This window comes from Epinephelus lanceolatus, chromosome 19, assembly GCF_041903045.1.
Source record: "Epinephelus lanceolatus isolate andai-2023 chromosome 19, ASM4190304v1, whole genome shotgun sequence".
Taxonomy (NCBI): Eukaryota; Metazoa; Chordata; class Actinopteri; order Perciformes; family Serranidae; genus Epinephelus; species Epinephelus lanceolatus.
The window spans coordinates 24103583-24116758 of NC_135752.1; the positions used below are offsets into that span (position 1 = coordinate 24103583).

Consider the following 13176-nt stretch of genomic DNA (forward strand, 5'->3'; position numbering starts at 1 on the left):
TGTTTTTTTATGTTATGTAGTCCTTCAGGTCTCTTCCAGTCAATTTCGGACTTATTGAGATAATTTTGTGTCTTAATTGATCATTTCTTGTCAAAATTTGTAGTTTTTGTGGTTGTTTATGTCTCTTGGTAGTCATTTTGTACCTCTTGATCGTCATTTCGTGCCTCTTTGTGGTTGTTTTACGTCTCTTGGTAGTCATTTTGTGTCTCTTGATCATCATTTTGTGTCCCTCATAGTTGTTTTGTGTGTCTTGATAGCCATTTTGTGTCTCTTTATAGTCATTTTATGTGTCATTGTGGTTGTTTTGTGTGTCTTGATAGTCATTTTGTGTTTCTTGATGGTCATTTTGTAAGTCCTTGTGGTTGTTTTGCCCATTTTGTAGTTATTTTGTGTCTCTTTGCAGTTCCTTTGCATTTCTTTGTGTCTCTTTGTGTCTCTTTGTGGTCAGTTTGAGTTTCTTCCTGGGCACCACCTGTTAATTTCGTTGGCATTTTGCAAGTGAAGGCCAGGGGGAAGGGGGCTGACACTTTGGACCCCTGTACTTGTGCCCAGTAGGTCCATTCAGTAATCCATCCATGCCTTGGCAGGTAGGGCCATAGCCACAATTTTCTTACTAATTTAATTTTTCATGCCTGATTTATTCACTTTACTGTTGAATGTATCTTCTGTAAAATTGTAATCTCCTGTCATGGTGATATAAATGCTGCTAAAGGCTTTCTTACAAAAAGAGAAATATAACTGTGATGGGGAAATGCTGAACTATTTGATTGTAGTTTTGCACTTTTGGCCTTATGGTGCTGTATTTTCTCCACAAGTGAACACCTTAGGATGCAAACGGAGAATGTGTTGCAATAATAATAATAATAATAATAATAATAATGATAATAATAATGATAATCTTTATTTTAAAACTGAGGAAATAAAATACTAAAAAGACTTCAAGTCTAAATGAACTTCTAACTCAAGTAAAATCAGGAAAGTCAGTGTAGTATCCGTTACCAACTGTTGGAGGCAGTAATGCACCCATGGATGCTACAGTCTGCTGCACAGGCACACGAAGAAGAAAAGTTGGTTTATTGGGTATGTTTTTACCCTAGAATCTGCCTCACAGGCAGCACATCCTGGCTGTGTAAGCAATAAATTCCAGTTTGTCTTGTTTTGTTTTGCCAAAATCAACGGTCCTAAACCATAGCTATGGCCTCAACTATGACTTCAACTTCAATGTAATTGGTAGACCGTGTCGGACACAGGAGAAAGTCCGAAAGAAAGGTTTACCTGAGAGGCTCTCCTGAGGGAAAAAAACACGTTATCCCTTCCTTCTGTCACCATTTTTTTTCTGTTTTTGACTCATGTTATTGCTCTTGTCAGGCAGAAAGAAGACGGTGGAGAAAACGTGGACGGTGTCTTTCTCTAATGTTTAATTTTGGAAATTTGACATCTAGTTTGCGTTGATTAATACAAACAACAGAGTGAAGAAAGATACAGCGATAAAATGACGGAGCGGTCGTCGTTGTTACTTCGTAAACAATTAGCAGGTAGGTTAGCTAACTGTTGCTACCATGGCTTATTTTGACTGAAACGTTGTACTGAGTTAGCACACGAAAGGGAACATTATTATTTTCAGTCGTGTGCTGTTTTAGTTAATTAGTCAGCTACGTTTTTACATACAGATACAGCTCGTGATAACAAAGTAAACTGCACGTGTACTCATAGCACGCCGCACAGCTGTTAGAGAGGATATGACTAATGCTAGCTGTTGCTCAACAGCCATTGAAGGCTTTTTAAAATCACCACTCACAGGCCAATACATGTGCTTAGATATTCAGCTACCAGCTAAGCATTGTCAGGTATCTCTTTATCAGTTAAACTAACATTGGGTCACCTAAATTAGTAAGTACATTCACTACACTGAATGTAAAATTAAAAGCAACCATTTTGTTTTTGTTCCCTTTTTTCACAGGGTAAAGGCAAAGATCTAAGACTTTTTAATGCAATCGGTAGATATGTTTCTGTCAAATTTTGGACACAAATTTGAAAAATTCTGTGTTAGGTGGATAGATTAATCTGGGAAAGGAGAAGTGCTCATTGACAGGTGTGGCATCATTACTACACAGGTGTGCCTTGGGATGGTCACAATAAAATACCACTTTAAAATGTGTTGTTTTGTTCATATAATACAAAGCCACAGATGTTGCAGATTTTATGGAGCATGTTCCTGACATACTGACTGCAGGAGTGTCCACCAGAGCTGTTGCCCGTGAACTTAATTTTCATTTCACTACCTTAAAACAGCTCCAGTTTTGTTTCCTTGAATTTGGCAGTACATCCAACCAGCCTCACAACTGCACAGGTCGGTTACTTTGACGAACTGCTGCCAGGTCAAGACCTTGGTGAGGATGATGAGCATGCAGATGGACTTCCCTGGGATAATTTCTGATAGTTTGGGCTGACATTCTTGGGTTGTGCGAACCATTTGATGCATCTGCAGTCTTGCAGGTGAAGATGCTGGATTTGGAGGTCCTGAGCTGTGTGGTCTGCAGCTGTGTGGCTGGTTGGATGTACTGCTAAATTCATGGAAACGTCATAGGAGACAGTTTATGGTCCTGTTTGTGGACATTCCTGCAGTCAACGTGTCAGTGGCATGCTCCCTCAAAACTTTGTGACATCTGTAGCATTGCGTTGTGAGACTGAACTGCACATTTTAGAGTGGTCTAAATCAGCACGTAGATATGCCACACCTGTCAGGTGGATATATTATCTTGGAAAAGGAGAAGTGCTTATTAACATGGATTTCAATAAATTTGCGACCAAAATTTAAGAGAAGAAATTGCATGAAAAAAGTCTTAAACCTGTAAAAATGGGAACAAAAACTAAAGTGTTTAAAGTTTTGTTCAGTATAATTTGATGAACTTACTCTCCATGTTGATACAGGCTACTTTATGTTTGACAGTACCTTGATTTAAAATCATTTTTTAAGGTACACTTAACTATTTGCATCTTATATTTCAGAGCTCAACAAGAACCCAGTGGAAGGCTTTTCTGCAGGTCTTGTGGATGATGATGACATCTATCAGTGGGAAGTGCTCGTCATTGGACCTCAAGACACATTATTGTGAGTGAAATGATTTGCCATTCACTTGTAGCTGAGCTGGATATTCACTCATAATCCTCAGTGTACAACTTATCACCTTCTTCTTTGTCATTTGCAGTGAAGGAGGTTGCTTCAAAGCCACTTTAACCTTCCCTCATGACTATCCTCTGAGGCCTCCCAAGATGAAGTTTATCACTGAAATCTGGCATCCAAATGGTGAGAACTAATTTAATCATTTTTTGTCCAAGTAATCTGCATCAAAATAAGTAATTGAAATCAATATTCCTTTTGTGTAGTCAGTGTGAAAATGAATATTGTGGTAGCCTACAGTCAGAATCTGCCAGAATCAGTATCCTCAGTTATATTTATGTAAATAGATTTTTTTGCCGATGTTTGGGACTAGATAGGGGACTAGTCTCAAATTTCTGCATTGGCATTTTAATAAACCTCAATTTAGTTTACAAACATACCAGTAATCTCTGCATATTCTTGTTCACTGCCAGTGGCAAAAAATGGCGACGTGTGCATCTCCATCCTGCATGAACCTGGCGAGGACAAGTATGGCTATGAGAAGCCTGAAGAGCGCTGGCTGCCAATCCATACAGTGGAGACCATCATGCTCAGCGTCATCTCCATGTTGGCAGACCCCAACGGAGAGTCTCCTGCCAACGTAGATGCAGCTGTAAGTGCCCATTGTCTTTCATAATAACGCTCTCAAGCTACCTGTATAACAAGTGATATACAGTGTACAATGCTCCAGGCTTGAAAATCATATTCAACATTAAGTTCATTGCCATTTCAACAAGAATGGATCCAAATATACAGTACAGGCCAAAAGTTTGGACACACCTTCTCATTCAATGCGTTTTCTTTATTTTCATGACTATTTACATTGTAGATTCTCACTGAAGGCATCAAAACTATGAATGAACACATGTGGAGTTATGTACTTAACAAAAAAAGGTGAAATAACTGAAAACATGTTTTATATTCTAGTTTCTTCAAAATAGCCACCCTTTGCTCTGATTACTGCTTTGCACACTCTTGGCATTCTCTCCATGAGCTTCAAGAGGTAGTCACCTGAAATGGTTTCCACTTTCAGGTGACTACCTGTGCCTTATCAGGGTTAATTAGTGGAATTTCTTGCTTTATCAGTGGGGTTGGGACCATCAGTTGTGTTGTGCAGAAGTCAGGTTAATACACAGCCGACAGCCCTATTGGACAGCTGTTAAAATTCATATTATGGCAAGAACCAATCAGCTAACTAAAGAAAAACGAGTGGCCATCATTACTTTAAGAAATGAAGGTCAGTCAGTCCGGAAAATTGCAAAAACTTTAAATGTGTCCCCAAGTGGAGTCGCAAAAACCATCAAGCGCTACAACGAAACAGGCACACATGAGGACCGACCCAGGAAAGGAAGACCAAGAGTCACCTCTGCTTCTGAGGATAAGTTCATCCGAGTCACCAGCCTCAGAAATGGCAAGTTAACAGCAGCTCAGATCAGAGACCAGATGAATGCCACACAGAGTTCTAGCAGCAGACCCATCTCTAGAACAACTGTTAAGAGGAGACTGCGCCAATCAGGCCTTCATGGTCAAATAGCTGCTAGGAAACCACTGCTAAGGAGAGGCAACAAGCAGAAGAGATTTGTTTGGGCCAAGAAACACAAGGAATGGACATTAGACCAGTGGAAATCTGTGCTTTGGTCTGATGAGTCCAAATTTGAGATCTTTGGTTCCAACTGCCGTGTCTTTGTGAGACGCAGAAAAGGTGAACGGATGGATTCCACATGCCTGGTTCCCACTGTGAAGCATGGAGGAGGAGGTGTGATGGTGTGGGGGTGTTTTGCTGGTGACACTGTTGGGGATTTATTCAAAATTGAAGGCACACTGAACCAGCATGGCTACCACAGCATCCTGCAGCGACATGCCATCCCATCCGGTTTGCGTTTAGTTGGACCATCATTTATTTTTCAACAGGACAATGACCCCAAACACACCTCCAGGCTGTGTAAGGGCTATTTGACCAAGAAGGAGAGTGATGGAGTGCTGCGGCAGATGACCTGGCCTCCACAGTCACCGGACCTGAACCCAATCGAGATGGTTTGGGGTGAGCTGGACCGCAGAGTGAAGGCAAAAGGGCCAACAAGTGCTAAACACCGCTGGGAACTCCTTCAAGACTGTTGGAAAACCATTTCAGGTGACTACCTCTTGAAGCTCATCGAGAGAATGCCAAGAGTGTGCAAAGCAGTAATCAGAGCAAAGGGTGGCTATTTTGAAGAAACTAGAATATAAAACATGTTTTCAGTTATTTCACCTTTTTTTGTTAAGTACATAACTCCACGTGTTCATTCATAGTTTTGATGCCTTCAGTGAGAATCTACAATGTAAATAGTCATGAAAATAAAGAAAACGCATTGAATGAGAAGGTGTGTCCAAACTTTTGGCCTGTACTGTATATCTAAAATTTCCCTTAAAAGGCAATACAATTAAAAACAGATTTTACAAAAGGAAGAAAACATTTAGCAGCACAGTCATTCAAATCAGGCAAAACATATCAAACAAAAGGAAACATTTTATTCCTTATCTCTGTGTATACATGTATACATGTGAAGAACCATGCAGAGGGGTGTATACAACCTAAAATGACTATGAAGTCAACTGAGTTTAGTCTTGCCTTTCTAATGGAAATCCAAACAAGTGGTCAGAGTGACGTGGGTCCCTGTGGAGGCAAATCACAGCCTGTCAAGGCCGAGTTGAGTCTTAGTTGGGAGACAGAAAAAGGCAAAAGTTTAAAACAAACCACTCTCATTCCAAGGTTGTTAAATACAGATGCTTTGTCAAGCCCCTCGGCGTCTGAAAGGGATGCACAGGGCACCCTTGAGCGTATTATCTATATGACGCACAGCTAAAATACATTGTAACACGTGGTTACTGTTTTGAGAGGGTTGTGGTAAGGTTTAGGCAGCAAAACCACTTGGTTAGGTTTTGAAAAAAGGTCATGTTTATTGGCTGTTTGTCATGTAACGTAATGTGACATAAATACATCATGTGAGCGATAGTGGTGCACGATGACTGCATGTGAATTTCACACTGGACACAAATGGTGGTCTCCTGGGTTAAAGTATTGTTGTGTATGACCCATCCACCTCCTCTTCCTCCTGCCCTACACAGACTTTCACGTTCTGTATACTACGTCAGTTACTTCAGTGTAAAGTATTGCCACAGATGGATTTACATTAGAGTTACACTGAAAGCACGGTGGGTCTCATGAAGACGTTAAAGGGTGCCTTTGACATGGATAAAACTTGCAGCGGAGCGTGACGAAGCATCATTAATTGATGCCCTGGGAATGAGAATGTGTTGTTTAGATGAAGTAAATTGCACAATAAGAGGCCAAGATGTAGCCACAAACAAAAACCAAGGGGAAGTAAAAGCTGCATTAAGTCGATCGTTAATATTGTTGGATTTTTTTATATCCTGCAGAAAGAGTGGCGGGAGGATCCTAAAGGAGTTTTCAAGAAGAAGGTGGCTCGCTGTGTGCGGAGGAGTCAAGAGATGGCTTATGACTAAAGGCTTACTCCAGTCACCAACACAGTAAGTACACCTACCTGTCAGGATTCATAGTGGAATCACACAGTTTGGGGGCCGTACACATGTTGCGTTTTTTTGTGCCCTTGAATTCATTGTTTTTAATGTAGATGCGCAGCAGGCAAGTTCAAACACCAGAGCAACGCTGTCACGGTGCACACATGTTCCCAAGTGCCCTTAAATAAACGAGTTCAGCTTTTGGAATGCAGCAGCACGCATCACGTGTCATGTGATGAGGATGAACCAATCATAGCCAACAGATATCTCTCCCTTCTTCTGTAAATATCAGTCTGTGGTAAATATGGAGAAGTTAAACATTTTAGTGCAGGGCTGCAGAGCTTTACATCTGTCCAACAACAGGCCTCCACACAAACAGCGCCTGGAAGATCAGCTCTGCACTCAGGATTTCAGGTAAGTAGGCTATATGCTGCTTGCTGCTGCGCTCTTGAAAGCTGGCACAGAAAAGGCACAAAACTTGCACCCAGCCTCTGACCTCGCGTTTCACAGGTGGTTACAGGCACTGCATGTGTACGGCCCCTTACTGTTGCTGCTCATCCAGGTGATGTCTTCTCTTGTAAAGCCATGTAGCGCTGTCATTTACACATTAACAAATGAAGAAAACCAAACCCAGATGTTCATTTTGTTTCAGATTGGAACTGCACAGGGGATTTGACAACTGGTTACACTTAAGTCGGCTACATGACCACGGGGCTGTCAACATCAACTAGTCACCAAAACAAGAAAAAGACTCACAGGAAAAAAACCTTAAAACCCCATATTTCCCTACTAATTCATGTCTTGCAGTTTAAGGGTTGCTATTTATACATTTTGCTGAATGGCAGTGACATTCATGCTGCCAAAAGTTAGCTTTTACTTGCCCATTTTCCACCATCAGTTGCTCAAGACACTATTTCAGGTGAAGCATTTAACTTTCTCTGTTGTGTACATACTCATCAGATTTTACAAGAAACCATCCCCTTTGATAAATAATGATAAACCATTTTGTTAGTTTACTTTCTATTTACCTATTTATTTAGAGTGAGACTGCTTTAAGATGCGTATCGTCTGTTATGGAGGGTTTTTTGTTTATTTTCAGCCTGCCACACTGAGCCATCCAGTCTATAGCTATTTCATCACTTATGCAATTTTGCAGTCATTAAAGAGATAGACGTACAGACACTGGCTCTCCTTTCCCTGCACACACCCTCAGTGTTCTGCAGAGAAAGTGGTCCTCCTCTACCCGAGGGGCGAACTTCTTATCACCCAGCGCTGCCTTAACTTTGAACGCCAGCGAAGGACACTTATCTCCAAAAAGGACTGCATCTGGAGGCTTGTTTTGAATCCAGACAAACTATTGTGGACAAACCAAAGAGAATAAACCAATAAATATATATATTTTAATTAACCTGCTAGTTTTTACTTGTGTGAATATGAAATGTGTTTTGTCTTTGCTTGGAAAACTTTTGTGAACACTGCACGTGTGCAGAGAAAATGCGCTCACCTTGCCTTTGGGAGAGGTGGTGTGTTGATTGTACAGTAGCACTTAAGATAGGCCTACGCCACCCAAAAATGATCTGCTAGTCTTTTTACGCTTAGTATGGAGGTAATTTGAGGGATAGGTATGCAGTGGCACCCACTTTAAGTCAACAAATTAAACATTGTGGAAAAAACCCAACTAATAAACCTCATTGTGGACGTGTATGAGTGATTGATGAACTGTGTGAAGTGCAGTAAGAACAAACCAGAGTCCCACATTATTTTTCCAGTCTCCATGATTGCTTTATTGAATTAAGCACCAGCTCAATATGGTCAACATCCAGATAAGTGAAGACATCTTTAAACTCAAAGAGTATAAAATCATTTTAGCAACACAGAAGCAAAACCCCCACCCTCACCCAACCCAAAAAGAAAAATCCATCCATCCGTCTTGCAGGTGTAGAATAGAAACCGAGTCCTGAGTCGTTTACTGTCCAGGAGCTGACAGACTTTTGTTCATGAACTGCCTTTTGACAAAGCACACCCACCACTGAAGGGAAAAACAACAACAACAAAGCAACTCATGTCAAGTTGAATCGTCCAAAGCTGCTGCACTCAGACTACCTGAGGCAAGATGGGTACCTCACAAAACAGGATACAGATTGTTTTAGTGCTCAACACCTGAACCTGTACTCAATATGTTGAAATGCCATATATAGATTCGATGGATGTGCTGTGTTCAAATGAAGAACACCTATTTTTCCTCTTACCTGTAGTGCTGTTTATCAATCTTTATAGTTTTTGTGAGTTGCAGAGTGTTGGAGATATCGGCCATAGAGATGTCTGCCTTGTCTTAAATATAATAAGACGACACGGCACTTGGCTTTTGGTGTTTGAAGCGTCAAAAATAATTTTGAAAAACTTGTGAGAAGTTTCATGTAGGAACTATTTTCTTTCTACCAAACTACACCTGCCAACTGTTTCACCACGCGGGGGGAAGTGTGTATCTATTCATAGATGAGAGACTTGTCTCATGCTCACGACAGCGTGAGATGTTAACATAAATGTCGTTCTCCTTGGCTGAGCTTAGCTCGCTCAGTGGTGCTAAGTGAGCTAGCAGTAGATGCACGCTTCCTTCTGTGCAGTGATGCAGTTGGCAGGTGTCGTTTGGTTAAAGGAAACAGCTCCTACATGATGTTGCTCACAATAAGGTCTGTGGATTATCTTGATTAACCAGGTCATGATTTCTGAGAATCTTTGAGTTTTTCAAATGTATTTTTTAAGCATTTTGAGCACCATCTAGTTCTGATATATTTAAAGAGAAGTCAGACATCTCTTCGGCTGAGATCTCCAACACTCAGCATCTTACACTAAAACAATCTACACAGATAAAAAGCACTTCAGGTAAGAAGAAAAATATGTAGTTTTGGTTTTGGGGTGAACTGTCCTTTAATGTTCCTATGTCAATCCTTAAGAAGGCACTATAGCTTAGTATTCTGTAATGCCTTCTCAAGTTGTCTGTAGTGTTAAACTGAGGATGTCAGGCTCACCTTGCTGGGTTTGTCTGTCTGGGGGTCAAACACGCGATCACATAGCCTCAAGCCGGTTTCCTGGCGGATCTGCTGGAGGTACGCCCTCATAGTATCTGGGAAAAGCAAGTGTTATCATCACCAAACACTGTCAAACTAACACTAAGGAGAAGTCACACCATAGCATAATATTTATTACTGCTACATTAAGACTGGGAAATAGGACCTCAGGCAGTCAATTTTTGATGTCCGATCTTTATATTTTCTTTTACGGAAAAAAGAAGCCAGTGTAAATATTCAGTAGTAGTTTAAAGAGCTGTGACAATTCCAAAGCAAATATGGACATAGTGTTGGTTCAGTAAAATTGACACCTCAGCCTCGACATATCTCCAGGGATGATAAGTGTCCACACCCACTGTATAAGAACAAGGCTAAGGGACATCGCATAAGCATGAAACAGCACTTTCACCTCAGATCCTAAAAGCTGGCAGGGCTCTGGTCAGCATTGCTATTCTGGGCTTGATATTACTTCAGGCTGGGAATTATATGGAATATGAGAAGGGTACAACGAAACTGGCTGAGACCAAGCGAGTGAGTTCTTACCATCCTCCTGCTTGTTTGCAGGTTTGACATACATAGCGTTGAGAGGGAAGCCAGGTTCCCCAGGAATGGGAAAGTTAGTGATGCCCAGAGTGTACATCTCCTTCTCTCCCTGGCTTCTGGAGCTGCACTGTAAAGAGCAACCACATACACCAATGCTAACGGTTAGGTCACCTGTTATAGCAACACCTATTTAAATAAGCATTCCGGCAGCTAATTTCTCCTCCCTGTGTGTAAGGAAAACAATTCACGTTCTATTAAACATTTAATGGCTCAGTGAAAAACATCTGGTAAGCCCTTGTGGCTTTTTTAAAAACCCTAACTTTTGCACAAGCCTTTAAATTGCTGCTACGCATCTCAAGATTCGCATGAAGCCAGTGTGCAGACCTTTCCCACTGTAAACTCTCTACATTAACAAACATGCAGTTTACCTTCTGTAGCCTCTTTAGGCATTCAGAAATGTACAGTGTGACATAGATCAGCGTCCTGTCCGCCTCATTCTGAAAGAAACAAAACACACAGATTGGCACAGTTCCGGCCAGGTCTGAACAGTAAATGGTTACGTAGGTTAAATCCTGAGCAAATATGCATTGCTGAGGGGAACAGGGAGAGCAAGCTGGGGCATGTGAAAGAACGAAATCCACAGCTGCTTCAAGACAGAGAGAGAAAACGCATACAGGAACAAGCACACTTGGAAGGTACATACTTGTCCCTCAGCCAGATATCTTTATGAACAAATAAGAATTCTACTCTTCTTTATGTTTCTTATTTAGTTAAATTTTGCTCTGTCAAATATCTACAGGCAGCAAAGTTATGAAGACTTTCTTTAAACACTTTGGCCACCTTTTAACGAGGGATAAATGCAGGAAATACAAGTGACGGTAAAATTCTTACCTTGATTTCGTAGTTCTTAAAGAAAACATTGGCCTTGAAGTAGTAGATAGCCTCATCAATGATGTCTGACTCAATACCTGGAATGGAAAAAAGGTATTACTAATTGAAAAGGCTCTCGATTCAATACTAGAGCTGCAAATAGTGATTATTTTCATTGCCGATTTATCTACCAATTATCTTCTCCATTAATTGATATAACCAAGTTAAATTTAAGACTTTTAAAGAACTTTTTAATACCACCTTATATGAAATTTAAGACCAAACCTGCAAGTTAGTACTTGTTGAACAGAAAGGAAAAACTTCAACAATTGGGTGAGTTTAAGTTTTGTGTATTTAATGGAAAAAGAATAAAAATCTTGTCAGAAAAACTATTTATTGTTGCAATTCTTTGGCCTGTCAAATGATTTTAAACAGTCACTGGGTCTGTCAGGCTGTTGAAATTTTCGCAGCAATGTGACTGACATTATTTAGGACCCATCAAATCTGAATTTAAGACAATGACTTTTTATGACCATTAAGAAAATGTAATTTAAGTCTTTAAGGACCTGCAGACACCCTGAAATAGTGAAAATGTCGGTGTTTCCCAAAACCCAAGTTGAAATTCTCAAATGTTTTTTTACACAACCCAAAGATATTCAGTTTATTGTCATAGAGGAGGCAAGCAACTAGAAAATATTCACATTTACGAGGCTGGAATCAGAAAAGAATAATTTTATAGTCAACAATGTATCAATTAATCGTTGCAGCTCTTGTCAACACAATCTGAATCTGCAACTTGCTTGTACAAGTGTTGTCAAGCTGTTTATTCATGCAGAGTTATTTCCTGTTTTGGTCACTGCACAAGTTTTTTGAATGTGGTGAAGCTCTATTTTTGTTTTGTGATGTAATTGTGATACACAGGCTGCTAAGAAATGACTCCAGTTTTTAATAACCTTATAACTGGCATATCTGGCACTTATTTTGGCCCCACTATGACTGCTTTTGTTTTGCAGATTATGATATTTTTAATGATCTTTACAATACACCAAAATCTGAGAAGTGCACTAACTTCCAAGCTTGACAGACACAAAGAAAAACTTTAAGCAGAGTCTAAAGACATTAATGAAGAAGTTGAACTTCAGGATGCACTCTTCAGGCCATATATGGAAGTAAAGCTAAAACATGTATCAGGAACTGAGCAACGTGTCATCACACTGCAACAAAACTAACTCCAGCAGCTGGGAATCCATTACAAGCTAAACATAATGACAGTGTTTCTGTGATTGAGAGGGGTTAGCTTTACTTTGTGTTAATTAAAATGACCATACAGCCTTACCGTCTCCTCTGGCTGGTCCTTTGAACTGGGTTTTGAGGGGAAGCAGAGCCATGTTCCCCACCAGCCTGGTTTCGGGGATCATCAGGCTTGAGTGATACGCCTTAAAAAGAGGCAAAAAGTTGCTGTCACATACATTTACCAAGTGACGTTAACTAGGAGTTACATTGCTGTTATATCGCTAACATCTCTGCTGTCATCCCGTGTGATTTAACGTCTATGCTAACACGACACCAAGCATTTTATTTTAACAGATACTAAACTAAAAATAATTTGCATAAGAGTTAAAAAGGTGAATTTGCGGTTTCTGTCATGCAAAACGTCACTAAATTGTGAGCAGATGCTAACACAGCTAGCCAGCTATGCTAACGAGACTCCACATCAAAGCTAACGCTAACTCGGAGGCCCCGGTGTCACCCAGCTCCGTTGCTATGCAGGTTTTTTGCTCTAAAGCCCACAATAGAAGCTTCAACTGCTCAATAATCTTTTTTTAATTTACTCACCGGCATGTTGAGTGATAAATATCAGTCCAACTGCTCAGCGAGAGACAAATACGAGCACCACCGGACCCAGCTTCCGCTTGTCCCACCCTTCAGTTTTACAGGAAGTGGCTACGTGCTATGTAGCGTACCGTCCACACGGGGGTGCTAGCACACCGGTTTTATTCACACAGGAAGTCAGGC

General features: G+C 40.6%; 2 protein-coding genes across 2 annotated transcripts; one reads left to right on the forward strand and one right to left on the reverse strand.

Annotated features, from left to right (window-relative positions):
- The first annotated feature begins 1327 nt into the window (after positions 1 to 1327).
- Positions 1328 to 8087, forward strand: LOC117269913 (ubiquitin-conjugating enzyme E2 G1). The gene is made up of 6 exons (XM_033647275.2): positions 1328 to 1535; positions 3010 to 3112; positions 3210 to 3307; positions 3595 to 3773; positions 6578 to 6688; positions 7332 to 8087. The coding sequence occupies exons 1-5, from the start codon at positions 1493 to 1495 to the stop codon at positions 6662 to 6664; spliced, it is 510 nt and encodes a 169-aa protein (XP_033503166.1). The 5' UTR covers positions 1328 to 1492; the 3' UTR covers positions 6665 to 6688; positions 7332 to 8087.
- Positions 8088 to 8436: 349 nt separating this feature from the next.
- Positions 8437 to 13121, reverse strand: arpc3 (actin related protein 2/3 complex, subunit 3). Its single transcript, XM_033647274.1, has 7 exons — positions 12997 to 13121; positions 12497 to 12596; positions 11182 to 11258; positions 10719 to 10787; positions 10291 to 10417; positions 9709 to 9803; positions 8437 to 8708 (listed from the first exon to the last, which is right to left on the reverse strand). The coding sequence occupies exons 1-7, from the start codon at positions 13000 to 13002 to the stop codon at positions 8646 to 8648; spliced, it is 537 nt and encodes a 178-aa protein (XP_033503165.1). The 5' UTR covers positions 13003 to 13121; the 3' UTR covers positions 8437 to 8645.
- Between the last annotated feature and the right edge of the window lie 55 nt (positions 13122 to 13176).